The 18520-nt window shown below is 40.0% G+C and overlaps 1 protein-coding gene across 7 annotated transcripts in view; it reads right to left on the bottom strand.

The window, feature by feature from the left end:
- Positions 1 to 6005: 6005 nt before the first annotated feature.
- The window catches only part of LOC113123114 (multidrug resistance-associated protein 4-like), a 31671-nt gene continuing 19156 nt past the window's right edge, over positions 6006 to 18520 (bottom strand). For 3 of the 7 annotated variants that reach the window (XM_026294916.1, XM_026294918.1, XM_026294917.1), the window contains exons 22-31: positions 17743 to 17862; positions 17358 to 17468; positions 17134 to 17234; positions 16345 to 16536; positions 13930 to 14085; positions 11065 to 11154; positions 10435 to 10607; positions 9706 to 9811; positions 8239 to 8373; positions 6006 to 6815 (exon numbers count right to left, since the gene is read on the bottom strand). In XM_026294916.1, the coding sequence (XP_026150701.1) occupies positions 6738 to 6815; positions 8239 to 8373; positions 9706 to 9811; positions 10435 to 10607; positions 11065 to 11154; positions 13930 to 14085; positions 16345 to 16536; positions 17134 to 17234; positions 17358 to 17468; positions 17743 to 17862 (1262 nt within the window). In that variant the 3' untranslated portion in view covers positions 6006 to 6737. Of the gene's footprint in view, positions 6816 to 8238; positions 8374 to 9143; positions 9812 to 10434; positions 10608 to 11064; positions 11155 to 13929; positions 14086 to 16344; positions 16537 to 17133; positions 17235 to 17357; positions 17469 to 17742; positions 17863 to 18520 lie in introns of those variants that run through there. The other 4 variants (XM_026294919.1, XR_003294938.1, XM_026294920.1 and 1 more) reach the window with 4 other exon arrangements.

The following is an 18520-nucleotide window of genomic DNA, read 5'->3' as shown; positions in this document are numbered from 1 at the left end:
AACCTAATTCATATTCGTAGAAGGATTTGTAATTTGCAAAACATATCAGATATCTGACAGGACGCCACATCCTCTTTAAAAACTATGGTATTCAAACTTGCATATACAGTTTGAAAAGCTCGTCCATAAAGATTGATTAAAGTTGTAAAGATTTTGCATCAAAAGAAGTTCTGATTAAAGCTATCTGCCACAGAGATGTTACTCTTTTGCATCAGCCCTGTAATCTCCAACACTTGGTGAAATTGTTGTTAATGCAGAAATAATATCAATGCAAACTATATTAATAACCATGGTGAGAGAAGCTGGAGCAATGTCACTTAATCAATGAAAACAAATCATGTACACCTCACTATGATTATCTGGCAGAGTGTGAATATTAATGTCTCGGTCTAAATCAATGCTGGGGTTGCATATATTGCCTCCTGTGTTTACTCATGGTAAAGACATTTCTTTCTTTTATATTTCTGTTGCATCTCTGAGAGCAATCAATGAAATATTAAATAGAGATATGATGCCAGCTATTATAGTAATTCAGCAACAGCAACAAAACACTAGTGATTGTGTTATTGTTAACTCTAAAGATGTTCAAATTTCAATTAACTTTGGTTTGTATTTGCTGATATTAATTAAGAGGGCTTGCAAAAGGACACAAAAAGACAGGTTTATTGTTTCAGATTATTCTCATGAAAGTAGCATTAGTATGTAGCACAACGTTACCTAATTAACTGGCATGGGAGGCAAGACATTACACTGGAAACCTTTTGATTTGGGGAAGGTAATGGCGTTGGGCAAGAAACTGATTCTTTACTTCATTATTTGATAAGGCCTTTAATGAAAATATCAGCCCAGGAGCGACACAAGTCAACATCACTACTTTAGTGTTTAAAAAAAAAAAAAAAAAAGTGACTATCACTGTTTCAAGAAGTATTGTTGCAGGCAACGAATTACCTCATGACTACAGTTCATTAAATAAAATCTGAAGCACACCTAGTAGGCTAATGGAAGTCAAATGTATAAGCGGCAGCATCGGTGTAAGAAGATATGGCAATCAAAGACAAAGCGGCATCTAGTTTGCTGCTAAGTCTTCGTGTAGTGAGACTCAGCTCTGTCACAGGGAAGCTTTTCCCATAGTCTGGAGTCAGCAATGTGACAGTGTCATATCAGTGTCACCGAGAGCAATCATAACATTCCTTTCCTTCGAGTCCCGGGCTTGTTTTAAATTCCCTTGGCAGCAGAATGCTTTAGGGGGTCAAACACACCAAATCTCCGAACAATAATGGGCCAACTATCAGTTACATCTCTCACCTGTAATCACTGGCCGGTATTAAAAGCATCTTTTTTTCTGTTCTGCATACTTGACTGTGAATGCTTTTGAAATGAGTATAATGTAATCTGTGCCGCAGATATCTTCTGCTTTTGTGCCTCTATCCACGCAGTGAATGGTTAGGCCTATCAGTTACTCTCTGGAGGTGATGTATACGCTCTCTAGAACAATGCTACAAACAGATGAAGGCTATAATATGCTGCCTATTAAAACTCTCTCATTTTTCAGGGTTATTTTGTTTTCTTTGAAAAAACATTTCAGGTGCCGCCAACTTCTTTTTTTCTAAAGGAATAGGTAAGAGCTCATCTTTAAATTAAATTTAACTCACTGTAAGTAACATTTTACAAAGTGCTCTGGCAACAACCTTGTGATAACTGAACAGTTCAAATATTAAACAGAAATCTAGCCAAGAACAGGAACTATTTTGTTTTCAATAGTATGTAATGGCAAAGAAAACAGACAACATAACCAGCACAAAATAAAAATGTGTTTTTATGTCTTTGTATAGCTTTGCTTCTTGTCAGATTGTGTCAGATTTTCCACCAGGCTGTCTACCCGTATTACCCTTTCATTTTCACTCTGAAGGTTTGAAGAATAAAGACACCAGGGTTTAAATACATCTCCCTACGGAATAGACATTCTTCACCAGATGTACAACAGATAACATCAGTCTAATCTCTGAATGCAACAGCATCAACTTTACTATGTATTTCTTGGGGGGGGGGGGAATGATTTCCACAGGTTAGAAGTTAAAATCTACTTTGAGCTTAACTTTTAACTCCAAACTTTTTTCTTACATTTTTAGAAAAAAAATAGTACTAAAATATTAGAGAGGTGTGGCTATTTTTCAGAGAAAATCTACAAAGTGATAGAACTATAAGCGAAGGTAGCAGCTAGCCGAGTAACTATAGAGGGACGTAAAATTGGCTAGTTCGTATACTTTATCAGGCATCTCCAGTATTGTCCATAGGGAGTTAACTTTTAGACTGTTTACTGGCTCAAAGGACAGGCATGCATCTGAAGCCACATAAGCAAGATAATGTATCCCAGGCTACAAAAGCAGGCAAATCACTGTGCATTAAGACGGGACAGACAATAGATAACAATGGCTTGCATAAACACTATTTAGAACTATTCACATGGCATTGAAGAGATGGGCGTCGACTCACTATTGCTGCAAAGCCGGCGCATTGTGCAGAGGTGAAAAGAAGTCTAATGAACAGGAAGCCTTATTTGAGAGAGCTGACAGTAACCATACAACAGCCGCATTGTGCACTTGCCACCAACCCTGTGGGTCTCTACATTAGGAGAAATGATGAGAAAGTAACCCGAAAAGACACAGTGGGCCCTTGGACCCACGTAAATGCAACCAGACAATAATGGGGGACACAAGCTGTCCCTACCTTTACCCAAAGCTGCACGTTTACATGCACAGAACATCAACCACTCTCATGGCCAAGGATAAAAGCCCCTTGGCCAGATGGAACTTTGAAGTATATTTGGGTTAGTTTACCACCAAAGACTGCAATTTTAGTGCAGCAGCAGTTAAAATATATGTCATACATTTTAAATTATATCAAACTCTGCAGGGGAAAGTTAGAAATTCTTGAGTTTGGAGAATCAGGCCCCCTCCTTTACACACACACACACACACACACACACACACGCACACACACACACACACACACATGCATTCACACTCACATTATGCCCCCTGCCTCAAGCTTCATCAATCTTCCACAAAGGGATGACATCACCAATAAGCATAGCCTTTTATAGCTTTAAGCAATAAGCCTTATTTACTGATGAGATAAGCCCTATGCTTTTGTCTAGCCTTCCACTTTGCTTCTTTCTCTCGCAGTTGAAGAATCAAACGGCACTTTTGGAAGGTGACAGAGCATGCCCAGGATTTAAGACTAAAGCATGCCAGAGGTTTCCTATTCAAAGGGCCACATGACCCAGCTGAGTTCAAAGTAGCACAGACAGGTACAATTAGAAAAAATCCAGGTTTCTGTAAGACCACTTTTTCTGTTTGGTTTTTAATGTATAAGAGAAAACTTTTGTTGCCTATGCAATCTTTAATTCAAACAGATTAGTCATTTAAGTGTTGTGTATAAAAACATGTTAAATCTGAATAAAATTATCCACTGAAAGTAAACACAGTCACACTCAACATAGTTTGAAACTAACCACAGCCTGGAGAGTTTACTAAGCATAATCATCCGTTGCACTTGTGACCTATAATTATTGTTTGTAGCAGTATTAGTTGGCCAGTCCATAAGGCCAGGGCAGGGTGGTCACTAAACTGCTGAGGCACCATGATACAGTGGAACTACTTGCAGTTAAAGTTTGTGTTTTTTTATGATGCTACACCAAACAGAAACTACTAGTTTAAAGTTGGAAATATACACATGGTAGATTTCACTTTTCTACTTTCACAAAGTCTACCACAGGAGAAACTAGGTCTAACTAGGTTGTTGCACCAATCTAGAAAATATAGCATCAACATATTCCAAATTGAGCGCCTATTTTTAACAAGATAAAAAGCCATTTTCTAACACACTACATCAAGTGTCACCACATGTATCTTAAAAACGTGCCATTTGTTGTTTGTTTTTCTTAGGTCTACATGGAGTCATGTCAGGCCTTGGGAACTTGTCAGATATTTGGTTTGTAGTCACTTTAGAAAGGCTGAGCACAGTCTCTGTGGAATTGCTCCAGTCTCCCCATCTCCCCCACCCCATGTCACCAGCCAGGAACAAAGCCGCCATAGTCAATTCTCCTAATTTCACTGCAGCCTGTCGAAATCCTGTTCTCCTTTTCTCCTTCTCTTCAACAAGTACTTTATGCTGGGATCAGTCAGATCTGAGTTGCCCACAAAAACCTGAGGCTCTCGCTTCAACGTCTTTCAGCGCCCGGTTTGACACTCCCCAGCTCCCTGCCATTCAGACGCCGGCACTGTGCAATTTGTTTCCATTTGTCAAACAGCAGTATCCACCACAAAGGAAAATGCTGGCACAACAGAAAGTTTGTGAAAAACATTGTCTCCTCAACCCAAAATGGCCAAGACTACTTATTTATTGGTACGTAACAAAACAACCTTAAACAATTTACACCACTTTCAGCTCTTATATGTACTCGTTACATTATTCTTCTCTCAATTGACAACAAAACATCTTTAACTGAATAGAGCATATCACACCCTCAAATCAGAACCAACGTATCACTTCCCTCTTAAAGTGTGGATGTTACTGCTGGAATTCAACATTTCATTCACCGGCTCCACATTGTGCTGACTCTTATTTTGTGTTTTATTTCTTTGGGATTAAACTTCATTGTGTGAACAGCCAGGTTTTCAGACATTTATTTATTAAAGCTATATCAGCACTATGTTGACAGCACTGCTATTTGCACACCTATTCAGATATGTCTTAAAATGGGGCTATTATTGGTGCGACGTAGGAAGGTATCCGGCTAATAATACTTATTGTGCAAACTTTGTTGTCACCATTCTTGTGTTGGCTGTTATCGAGAGGAGAGCAGAGAGGATATATGCTGACTCTGATGTAGATAGTACCCTGAGTATTCCTATTGTGGCAGCTGCCGTGTGGTGCAGTCCCTGATAGGATTTCGGATGCTGTCAATGCTGTGTCAGGTGCATTAGCACCTCAGAGACCCATGATGCTCCAGCTGCTATGTGCCTGTGTCTCCCCGGGCCCTGGCCGCCAGCCTGACACCCGACACAAAGTAATCACAGATCACAGCGTTTAATCACTGAAACAAGCACTCCAGAGGACCCCACTGTCAATATCCCACTCTCTCATTATCTGTTTGGATTGCACATCCACACTGTCAGATAAACAGAGTGGAAAATTAAGATTAAAAATATGGTAATTTCATTTCAGGCAGCAGGCTCCCCTCACTGGCCCATTATGCTATTGATTACCTCTGAATTCAATTTCTCTTTTCAATGTAAACTTTAATCTATTCGCAAGCCAACAATTCAACTCCCAGGGGGCTATTTGAGAGTAAGTAACCATTTAATATGACGCTGGCTGAAGATTCACTGGCTTTAATGAATTGTGTAAATCACTCAGCTTTTAAAGGAACTGATGTCCTGCAGTTCACGACCCAAATCTGGGCCTGGTTAAATACTGTCTTTTATACCAAGCTAAGTGTTTACTGACAGCCATCTCTGAATGTGTAATAATCAGCGCGACTCATGTCTGTATAAAGGCAAATTAAACAGCTCTTCTCTAATTGAACTGCTGATGAAAAAAAAAAAAAAAACACTGTAATTGGGATTTAATCATCATACCGCACTAACAACATGTTAAAGTAATAGAGTAAAAGCTGCACCACAACTACCGCTGTGAAACAAAATTTGAAAATGACTTAACAAAAATAATCACTAGGTTGTTTTCCTTAACCGCTTACCAATTTGCAGCATCATGGTCAAGACCATTTGTAACCACTGACACACAAACTGAACTTAGGATGAGAAGCAGCAGGAAGAAATGGTTAGTGAGTCAGTGTAATTTGACACAACAGTGTTTAACTGTAAAATAAAGAAGGTGTACTGGAACATTACAAACACTGGTTTATTATATGCAATCTGAATTTCAACAACTCCAATTCAATTACTGCTATAAAACCCATACACAAAGATATGGAGAACAGACTAAATAAACACAGAGCTATAGTCATGCTAAATTCAACTTATTGTAAGTAATAAGTGCAATGTTTTCAAAGCAACAACACATTTAACTTCCGTCCCACATATATTTGTGTTAATCAGTATCACTGTCAGTAAATGATGCAACATTTTAACTTCACTGATCTTTCCTGACAAGAGCTTAGGTAGACAGAAATCCGCTGCAGCCAAAGTGCAAGGAGCACTGTTCAATAAAAACTGTCAAATTACAAAGAATCAATAGTCTGATTAAGGCACGGTAATTACTGAAAACTTCGGCGTTTCCTCACAGGTTACTTGTTTTGTCAAGCATTTTCTAAATAATAAAAAAAAAACCTTCCTGCAAAACAATGTTTGCTTTAAAAGAATGCTTTAATTTTCCAATAATTTATTGCACCCAGGCAGACATATCCAATATCTGCACTCTTTTCTGCACCAGTGCAGGACTGAAGTTGCCCAAGAGGCCAGAACACACATACATAAACATAGCAGAGTGTAATCAATAAACAGTCATGCTATCAATAAAGGCAAGACAGCCTCAGATACATGTCTCTTTTCTGTTACAGTCCAAAGGAACATGCTGATCAAATGCAGCACATATTACTACATCTGCTGGGAGTCTACAGACATTTTAATGTAAGGTAGAGGAACTAAGTACATCTGGTAAAGGATTTGGTCAGTGATGGTAAGCATGAGGGCCATAGCAAACCCTCCAAACTGTCAAAGAGACGTCTCAAAGATGACACAGATGTCCTTGGCACAGCACAAGTCTGTCACCCGCTTTTTGTTCGTGTAAACCTGGAAGCATATCAGGGAAACAGTGTCACAGAATACACAAGTCCAATCTAAGCTACGATCTGTTAAGGTGTGATTTATGACAGATCCAGTCAGAGCTGGGTGAAGGGATTTGTCATCCACTGGAGCATGCAAAAGTGGCTTATTTAGCTGTATAAACAACAGTGAAATTCATAGGTTGAAAATATCAGAGATAATCACTGAAATTATTCACATTATTTGAGTTAATTTTCTCCAACAGTGGCTTCTAAGCTGAGCTGAGCGACAGTATTAGAGAAATTGTACTGGAAGATAGCAGTATTTTCTTAAATGCTTGATTTCTTTATACAAAGAGGATCTGACATACCAACAATTTCAAGTCCACAAAAAAAAAAAAACAAGAGGCAAAACAGGTAAAAACAGGTTGGCCACAGCTCTACAGATATACTGTCTACTCAGGGATTCTCTTTCAGCATGGACAAAGGAGCCAGAGGTTGATATCAGATTTTTGAATGTATTTAAACTTGAGTGACAACTATAGAAACTTGACACACAACATGTGGACCATCGCAGTATTTAATAAGTGGTGCTAGGCAGTTGTGGATGCTGCAGTAATCTGATCTAAGGAGAGGACCCTACAATAAAGAAAGGAAAACGTAAGGGCTTGAACAATGTCACTACCAATCCACCAGTGTGCAGGGTAAGGCGATACCAAATAATACCACAGTGTGCTGAGTCTTTGAAATCAGTATTTTACTCATTTCACTCCTCTGGCTGAGAAGATACAGTTCCGCTGATAAATTTGTGCGTGGGACAGAGAGAAAATGAAATGATGCCTACTATTTCTTATTTCACAAAGACCTGTTTGAAGTTGCAATATGGTATCTGTAGTCCCAGACAGATGCACATAAAATGGAATTGAACAATGAATAGCCAGCTCTTATCTGTTGAGTGTCTGAAGGGGAAATACATCACAAATGAATTTCACAGGGAAAAAATATGGACATTCTCTATTACAGTAATCCCCATAGAAAGTTTATCCCGCATCGCGATGAAGTTAAACCCAATATTTCAAAATAGATACAGTGCAAAGAAAGCTGCTTTTCTAAAATCATCTCTAAAATGATCTCAAAATTACATTATGAGAAAAAAGATTATACAGAGAGTTTCTGTGATAAAATCACAGGATGTAAATCTACAAAGAGACAATTTCTTTCTTGAAATTAATGTTATGGTGTTGCAACGCTTCAAGTATGCACTTTAAATTAAAATGGTAATCAAGTGTCTTTGCATTGTCAGGGCTATGCACATCTTCTGTTGCTTAACTATATTATTTTGGAGGTGAGCAATGAAGTCTGGAGTTAAAAGCAGAGTCTGGGATTAGTGTGCCATTGCTGGACTCTATTTAGTGACAGCCCCATCCTGGGACAAAGGTGGGTGTGGTTACCTGTTTGGCTGTATGCAGCAGTGAGGCAGCCTCAGCTTTGCCTGTCTGTTGGACCATCTGGTAAAAGAGCCCATCATGGTTCTGGAGCAACACATATGGCTCATCATACTCTCGGATCCTACCGGCATCCAGAACCTGTAATCACAGATACAATGCTGGGTGTGAATGTGTCGCCTCTTGTATACTTTACTTTGGGGAAAACTGACATTTCAGCTGTTTCGCTGCTGAGTGATGCATGCAGACAGCACAAGATGAATGGGGAAACAGTAGTTCTCTGCACCTCTGAACCATCCATTTTACGTGACTCATGCAACAACAAACACTGGTGCCTGTTTCTGCTTGACAGGGCCACAGACAATGAGTGCAACCTGTTAGCAGTGTGAAAGTCTACTGCGCTGACTCTGACAGACTGGAGATCAGTGATTTATCCATGTATTTATCCAGGCATTTCAGTGGCTCAGGGGTGGTCCTCAGTCAAATCCAACAATCACACCTTTAAGACACTCTAGAAAATTACCATAATTTCTATCATCACATGCCATGTCAACCACACAAAGAATAGTGCCAATTCAAGCAGTTTGGACAAGACTGCAATTATATCACAGACAAATTTTAACAAGCTGGACACCCTTACAGCAGTAATGAGCAGTTTGTTGTTGCTAAAAGCCCAGGTTCAGTGAGTGTTTAGTATGAAAAAGAGACTTCTGCTGCTGCTTTCATAATCAACAATGTAGGAGCAGGATATCAGGAGGTGAAGTTTGTATCTTGGAAAACATTCCGTGTCTAAATGAAGCACAGCTTAAAATTTGGACAAGGCAATTCAAGTGGGTCAGACTTTATTCATCCTGGAGTGTGTAACAACCTGGGGACATTTAAATCAGGTGAAGGTGTGAAACAGTGCCCACCATATGATATTTGGCTTTTCTCAGCAAACCTGTCAGTGACCAAGCAGCCACCAGGTCGTGCTCTGTCCTCCACAGACACTTCACAAATGCTGCCACAAATGGCACTAATTGGCACCTCTGCAGGCAGTAGCAGGAAAGGGCCAAAGATCAAGTGCCACGAGCAGGCTCAATGAGAGGCAATGCTGGGAGGGAGAGATCAGCCCAGCTGCTGCAAAAGAGTAAGTGAATTAAAACTCTGTAAAGGCTGTGCAGAAGTCCCCTGACAAAGAAAAGTGTTTGTAAGATCTGAGTCCCTGGTGTGTTAGATCTCTTATAGTGTACATGAACAAAAAGCAAATGTTTTTGTAGATTACACCACAAACTTTGTACATAATAGAAACAGATGACTTTATTAATTATAGATTATTAATCACAGAAAAATATAGGGACTAAAGGCACAGAGCTACTAGGTAGTGTTTTGTTTAACCCCCATCTTCTTTGTCTTTTTACTACTAAAAACCTTCCCAGACCAATCATGAAAGGAGAAAAAAATACACCATGGAAATTTACTGTCATTCCTTACCAGTATTCTGTCACAGTCAATGATAGTGTTGAGCCTGTGAGCAATGGTGAGGACTGTACAATCTCGAAACTTGTCTCGAATAGTCTGTTGGATGAGGCTGTCAGTTCTAAAGGAGAAGGGAACACAGCACCTTAGCACAAAAAAAATTTCTTCCTATAGACCCCTGGGCAGGGATTTTACTCAGCACAGAACAATGGCTCATCAGCAGTGAGGTATGTGCAGCAGTAGGCATTAAGAAAAAATAAAAGGATGTGACAGTTCTGTACTTTACAAAGAAAGATTGTTTATTACACTTATGTGATATCTATCTGACTGATAACAAATTTCTGATATAATTCCACATTTATAACAACATTGTGCTATTGTGTCCTACTGCTAGTTTTTTTTAATATATAAATGTTATAATAGAATTGACTTTGACTGGTCCCTCCTTATTTGACATTATTTTATATACTTTATTTACAACCAAGAAGTGTGGATCTTTCACTTGTAAGCTTTCACTTACATACTATTTATATAATCACAGAGATGCTCAAACAGCAGTTTTGTTTTAAAAATAATGGTTTGAATTCATTTGCGGCAAAGTAGTGGAAATGGTACTGCACTGTTATTAAATCCAGCTTTCACAAGTTGACAGTTAATATCAATGTTGTAACGATCCACATGCAGAGTAGATCATTGCAACACTGATGTTAAATGTATTTCTTACAGACCCTGTAAGAACCTGACCTTGGGTCCACATTGGCTGTGGCCTCATCAATGATGAGGATGCGGTTCTTCCGGAGGATAGCCCTGGCCAAGCACACCAGCTGCCTCTGGCCCATGCTGAAGTTAGAGCCCGATTCAGTCAGCACTGTCTCCAGCTTATTGGGCAGCTCCTCTACCACGGACTTCATCTGCACCTGCAGAGAGGAAGAAGAGGCCCAACTCTTCATTACTCCTGCATAAAGACTTCCTGTGGGGACGTCTTTAAAGAGCCATCCAAACACACCCATTAACTGCCTGGCACAATGCAGGGCCAGGTCCACTGATGACCTTGGCCAGTGCTCTCTTGTGACCAGCCTCTAGCTTTAATCCAGGCCACCAAACCCATTCAGAGGCAAGACCAGGAGCTGAAGCCCTTCACTGTGGGGGGAGCCTTCATCCTGGTTGGCCTGACTGCCCAAACACATCTCCCCCAGAACTTTCAATGGTTCCCAGCTACAAGCCGCACATTGAGCTGGGCCCCATGGCCCTAATGGGATTTCCCCCCATGACTTGTGGCGAGCAGGGAGGCTGAATGGCAGCATTGTACAGGGGCACAGAGGGATCCCCCCCTGGGCTGGCGAGGGGGAATCATTCAGAGCCACGCTGGAGTACCTCTTGGAGTGCATTCCACAGGTCCTCATCTGTGTGCTGCCTGAAAGGGTCCAGATTCTTCCTCATGGTGCCCGTGAAGAGAACTGGGTCCTGTGGATAGATGGATATAGAAAGAGAAGGCCGTGGCCAGTTAAGATAATGACAAAGGGGAAGATGTATGAAAGGGTTAAGACAGGCTTTAAGGAGTGCCACTAGGCAATGTGTGAGGGGAAGATGTTCACAAAGGGCCTGCTACACTTAGGAGCTCTATTCAATATTCTGGCAAACTATGCTTCAATAGGTTGATCTTTTTAGTTGGAAAACCAGAGTTTATGCTGCGGTGTTGGGGGAGAATAGCTGCACGAGATTGTCTGAACATATGACACAAAACGTGCCATCTAGTCACTGTTACAATACAAAGAATTTCATACAGTGAGTGTGTTAGAAATAATCATCTCAAAATATCTGCCAAAATACACAAGCACATGTCAGCTGGAGTTATCTCATCAGTTGACTACCCTCATGAAAGAACAGCCTCGGATCTTGGACAGCTTGGATGTCCAAGATATGTATTTATGGTGAGCCACACACCAGTATCAAGGTTCAACCACACAGCCATGTTTAAGTGAGTAAATAAAGCTCTTTATTACAGTGCAGGAGGAAAGAGCCTGCCAACTTCACAGGCACTGCTCCAACATGCCACTCTGTTTGAGTTAAACCTGATAAACAGGAGAAAGCCAGCACCTCCTCATGTCAGGTCAGATATTTATTCATAATGCTGTGGTGATGTACTGAACACTTACTAGGACTCTCTCAGGCCATTATAAAGGTAATGTTTTGACTCTCATGGCACAGACCTGCTGTAGATAAGGTTTCCATTTGGCATCATTTCTGCATTGTTTTATCAGTCAACAAATGCAGCTGGACTTTCTTCTGAAACACAACACTAAATTATGACACAAATAATTACAATGCCCATTTGGAAAAAAAAAAACAAAAAACTGAACAACTGAGGTGAGCAGCAAGCGACTGTCCATAACAAAAACTAATCCCATTGTATTTTCATCATAGTCAAGGCAGGGCGATAACTCCAGCTTACTCAAGATATGAATCTGACCTCAAATCAAGATAGGAAACGTTCTGTGAGATCAGAGCAGGATTAGAAGTACACAATGAGTCTAAAAAGCTGAGTGTCCTGTGTTAAGGTTAGAGAATTACTAGCCTGAATCTCGCTCACTATCCCCACCTTCATCTCTGCTTTCAATCAGCACACAAATGTATACAAGTATACTCATACTGTGCACACAGTTCAAATAAAAACTTGTGTATCAACAAAACTTCATGCAGGTCAGTAGACTGAGGACTAAATGCTAAATTTACATACCAAAAAAAAAAAAATGCTTTCAGGACTTCATCGCATGCTACCTGTGACAGAAAATGTTCCATCCCTTTATTTCCAATGAGCTTTTCCTCCCGTCACCAAAATACCACCTTGTCATTAAGCCAGCTGAAGTCCCAATTCAAACTAGTTTTGTGACAGAGTTTAATTGAGGATTCAATGTTAGTTTGGAAAAACTGCTTTCAAGCACAGCTTTCCATAGACCGATTATGTGCTCCACCAGTTCTAAGCCCTCTGTTTGCTACAGAATTCATTTTTTACTCAGTCATTTCTCTGAATTCAATAGAAACTGAAATTGATCCTTTTTAATGTCATATGCTAATAAAAGCTTATCATAATCAAATTTGAGGGTAGCAAAAGGTGAAACTCCTCAGTGGCTATGTATAGTACACATATCACCCTCAAAACATGAAAAGGTAAGGCAACCAGCAGTTTATATGAAGATGCTGATATAATAGATTGAATGTCACGTTTTTATAGCAGGAGAATAAAAATTCTTACAAACTAATGTGTGTAAATCTAACTTCACCCTATAAATGTTTGTAAAATTAAAGCACATCACAGAGAAACTCTGCTCTAGTGAATGCTGGTAAGACATGATGCCATGAAAAAGATATCCAGTATGTGTTACAGTTGGGCATGCAAGTAAAGTTAGACTCGTAACCTGCCACTTTGTGCAAGTTTCCCCCTCTAGGAAAGACAGAAAGAGTAAACAAAATCACATCAAACATACATCACATCCATCTTAAACTAGTTTGGACTGGGAAGTAAAACTTTATCTAAAGGAGTAGCAATGCCAGAAACCTATCAAATCCACAGAAAAGCATTAATGAAACAGTTTTTGGGCATCTTGGCTTCACCCTAGAAATGTTTGAGACTTGGGCTAAGTGACGGTGTGCAAGGGGACTCTGACTGAGAGGATGGGGGAGACTTCTTCTAAGCAGCTTTCCCATGTTTGGGGGGTAAAGGGCTAATCCTCTGTCAGGGATGGGGAACTGCTCTCTTCACAGTACAGGCCGTGGGAGTCTTCTCCCCTCCCTCCACTCTGCTGACACTCACCCGCAGGCTGGCATTTTCTTAATGCCGTATCAGTTTCAACAAGCGGAAATAAAGTTAAACTGTCTCAAGGCATCCGTTTGTCTCACTTTCAGAAATGCCGAGTGACGAGTGTAATTCTCCTCACTTGTTTTAGCTTTTTAAAAGCCAGGCGCATATAAAAAGGGCTGAAGCATGAAGGTTTCTGTTACCAGTGTTCATCTGACATTTCTCAATCATGAGGAATCACAGAACCTTTGAGAAGCAGTCAAAGTCCAGCAGTTTTAGAAAATGACAGAGTGCAACAAACCGGCTGCTATACTTAATTTCTAATAAAATGAGATATTGAACATGTCTCTGTTTTTAGTTCGCTTCATTCTAAATAACCCACTGGTTATTTTATGATGTCTAAATTACCAAGAATTGAGACTGTGGTAATTTAAAACAGGCACCTGTGGGATGATGGACATTTTCTGGCGCAGAGCGTGCAGACCAATTGTAGAAGTTAAAAAGCCATCAATCATTATTCTTCCCTCAGGTTCTGCCAGCCGGAACAAGGCAGAGATCAGGGAGCTTTTACCAGCACCAGTGCGTCCAACAATGCCAACCTACAGCAGAGAGATGAGAGTTGTTTTTAAGTCTGTAAAATATTCTTGTACACTGTATCATGACATAAGATCATTAACTTCACTGGGTGAACCCACATTGATGTGATACCATTACACTTAATATGTGAAGTGTATCATTTTGTGTTGGAACTTTTGCATTTTTTGTGATTGGGGAGCTATTTTAAAGTGTGCTATTTTATAAAAGTGCTCATTTCATAGAGCAGCAACTTCACACACTGCACATGCCAATGTCTGTAGGTGTGAAATTTATAGTTACTCATTATAACTGTAGTTGGACGATAACAGGCAACACAGGTAACCAAGGCGCTAAAAACTTTACAGGCTTAAGGTAATTTTTGTATATTCGTGCACTTAAAATTGCACCACAAGTCATCCAATCTGGATGTGGCCAATTAATCTTATGGAGTTTGACCTAATAAAAGGGCACCATCAAAGCTACTCCTCACTCTCTTCTTCTTATGTTTCTAGAGGAATATCAGTCACCCTGCCACTACTATGGTGAGAATATCTGCAGGTGTACGAACTTTGCATTCGAAATCATGGAATACACAGGTTTATTTTAATATTGTGCCTAGGTATGAAGACAAAACCATGTCCTGCAAGGACATGAGATCCTGTCAGATCTCAGAGGCTAAGCAGGGCCAGGCCTGGTTAGTACTTGAATGCGAGACAGCCTTGAAAGACCAAGGGCCATTAGACTCAGCCACTCAATTAATTTGCTGTGGCGACCCCTAACGAGAGCAACCAAAAGAAAAATAAATATATATATGAAGACTACAACATAACGAGACCACTCCAGAAGAAACTGCTCACTATATTTAACACAGACCATAAGAAGGACCCAGATTCAATCTATCAGTAGAACGCAATGGAGAGGAATGGTGTCAGCACCATAAGGCAAATCATCTCCAGTTCCACTGAATTGGGCTGTTGATACCATACTCTGCTGCCTGCCAACATATAGGCCTGTTATATGCCACTTCACAGCCAAAGGGCAAGCTTTTGTTTAGACAGGGGATTACCAACACTGCTTTCATAACAAGCAACTGCTGTGTGTGCCTCACAACATGCCAACACACAGAAAGGGTGAAATAATTACATTTTTTCTCCCTTTTTGCCCAGTAGAAAGACTCCAGCTCAGTAATCAAGGATGTAAATGAACACTAAGTCTCTTAACTGACAATAAACTGAGAGAAGACTATCCACAAGAATCCCAGGCAAAAGATCCCATGAGGGCCAGTAGAACATGCCACTGGATACCTCTTCCTGGTCCATGCAGGAAACATTTTAGAAGAGGAAATAATCTTTTCTAAACCCCTTGTTACCTAATGAGAATATGTCAGTGACACACACTGTGACAGTTGAATATCACAAATCTTTGTTCTGCAGAAGCTCCAGTAAGAGTGCACAGATAGGACTGAACTAACAGAATCCAAATCAGAGACAGCATTGTTGCAGCCACCGATTCACAGATGGAGCTGTTGAACAGGAACTATGCACAATGGGACATCCCTTCCTGGCAGAAGTTACCCAGCTCTGTGATAGTCAACAAGCATGTTCTTACTAAGCCACTTCTTTTTTTTAAGCCTGGAAGGTGCTTGGCAGTGTTGCAATAAGTTATGTGATTTATATGATTATGTACATTATATAACTGTAGTGAGGGATGGGGTGAGTGCATCTTGTACTGTACGAGGTAGGAACATGCTTCCCTGTGAAAAGGTGTCAAGGGAAATGTCAGGATGCACAAAGCCTCTCACCCCATGGTATGCAGCAGAGATCCCTCCCATGGGCTGTCAGAGCCAGGACCTCTACACTTATCAGCCCATCCATTGTGAAATCAGCCGCCCTGGCCAACCATAGCCATGCAAAATACACCCCCTGCATTAAACACTGTTTCAATCATCCTTAACCATCTCTCTCTGCCTTACTCTCTCTTTCCTCGCGCCTCTCCCTTGGTCTCTTCTCTCTCTTATAGTGAATAAACAGTTGTCACCGTCAGGTAGCTCAAAATGCAAATAGGGAACAAATGGATCCACTTGAACAGTCTTAATTACATGATATGTATTCCATGAATTACAAATGGTATAGTCCTTGAGATTCAGCAGCACAATATGGTGTCCTTTAAATAATTGATTTGAAAATAATGTCACATAAGAAAGAATCACACCACACCCTCCACACTAGCTGCATATCATTCCAGGTCATGGCCTGTGCACAAGTGGAAATATAGACAATAACCTTTTCTCTGGATGTGAAGAGAACAGTGAGGTTCTTTAGGACCAAAGGCTCACTGGCATCATAAGAGAAGTTGACTTTGTCAAAGGTGATGGAGCCCGTCTCAGGCCAATCAAGCGGGGGCTGTTTGTCCGTCTCCCAAGGTGCTTCACTCTCCAGCTCTGCATACTCAACCACTCTCTCTACTGACGTCATCTGCAAAAAAAAAAGGGTATTTTTTATGAAATTTTGCTCTTAAAACTGAAAATATATTTAAAAAGGAAGCACCTCAGTTTCAGTAAACTTTAAGTTATGTTCTCTAGCTACTAAATAAAGTAAACATGAAGGCATGGCGCACTAGTATTTCTGATTTTACCATAACAGAAATATGGTAATCATATTTAGAACAAAGAGCCAGCAAATTATTACTGAATATCCACAAAGCTGAGGGACCGTAGACAGATTTTCAAAAAAGCAACTAAAACCAAAGCAAGAGAGACCAAGATATCCTGACTTTTTCTCTTGTATCAGCCAAACTTCAAAAACAAGAGATCTTATTATTCAATACTCAATAGTGTTGTTCATTAGAGCTTCTCTGTATCCTAAATGGCCACGTCTTTCAAAAAAGTAAGTGGAATGACCCTTTAACCAGCTATCACCTTCATCACGGCTGTTGGACACTCTACTCTATCCTGTTTTGTTTTTCTGGATTTGATCTGCAAATCTTACAACACTAATATTTAGAGAAACTGAACATTTCAGAGAAGAAACAAAGGGGGGCTTAGTGGTGTCCAGCCAAAATATGAGCTTCACCATGTTCTCAATCTCCGCACTCTGTCTGACACCCCACTGGAACATCCCTGTCAGTGTAACAGCATAGGACAGAGCCAGACCCACTGCACCCGGCTCCAACCCTGTAATATCAGAATAAAATGTAAACATACAGTCATACAATCATGAGTTTATTATAATAGGCTCATTAATCATGTCTGAGACGTCAGTAATGTATCATGTTTAATCCAAAACCCACACTGTACCATCCCTGAAGTAAAGGCAGCCAAAAGCAGTGATGGTGACAAAAATGGAACAAATTCCATCAAGTCGCACAGCAAACCAGCGCGAAGTAGTCAGGAATAAGAACCAGGCCTCTGTTAACAAACACAGTCACAGAAGAGATAACAGTCGTAATGTCAATCACTATGGCTGAAGTGTCTGGAATTAAAAACTGCCAACATTAGTCTTAACATTAGAGTGTAATAAACCAAGAAATATGATCCTCCCTCATCTATGATGTGAATAATCCAATTCCAGCAACTGAGTGGATGGTTGATAAAAGTCCTTTTATGAATATGGGCTAACACATTAAAAAAAAAACACACTGTGAATTTTGGGCTATTTAACCTAAGCGTAATTTCTTGTCACCTGAGTGAAGATCTTGATATTCATCAAACATTTTCTGAAACCTGTGCTGAACCTTGAAGGCACGAATGGTGCTCAGGCCTTGGAGAGAGGAAGAAAGGTGGGAGAAGACAGGACTTCGAGCTAGAAGAAATATATCCAGACCATATTTGTTACCATTTGTACAAACAGTAGTAAATCAATTATCTATGCATTTAGACCAAGTGTCATACCCCACATGCTCATATCATTCTCCAATAAGAACCATTTGGTAGGCATTTAACAATACTTTATGAATATGGATATTGTGCTTCATTTAAAATTGCTTCTACAGTATGTTTCAATATACAGTATATATTTTAAGTCAACCAGACAGTCATAATGTACTAAGCAGAACTGGCATATTTTAAAAGGTATATATATTCTGTATACTGTCTATCAGAAAGTGTAGACAAATAAAATGTTATTTTGTTATCACCAACTAACTATGTATGAGTGCTTCCTCATTAAATATGCTCCTGATGCCAAACAGTCAGACTTATGGAAAGTTTGGAAATGAGTGGTCTTTTGTTTCTCTTTGTAAGTTTTACAAAACCAAAGACAAAAGCTAAATGTTTCTTTGAGCTTGCTAATAAAGCTTTTGTTCTTTAAGATGAGGGAACCTGCTTGCCAAAGTGCATTTGGGCTCAAAGCCCAGAATAAAATAGATGACCTAGAATCTGAAATGACCTAGTCATGCCCACTTGGCATTTTTTTCCCCATTGTATGTGATGTCATGAACTCCCGTCTCTTGAGGAAACTG

This window comes from Mastacembelus armatus, chromosome 21 (assembly GCF_900324485.2).
Source record: "Mastacembelus armatus chromosome 21, fMasArm1.2, whole genome shotgun sequence".
Lineage (NCBI taxonomy): Eukaryota > Metazoa > Chordata > Actinopteri > Synbranchiformes > Mastacembelidae > Mastacembelus > Mastacembelus armatus.
This window is presented reverse-complemented; position numbering and strand designations above follow the sequence as displayed.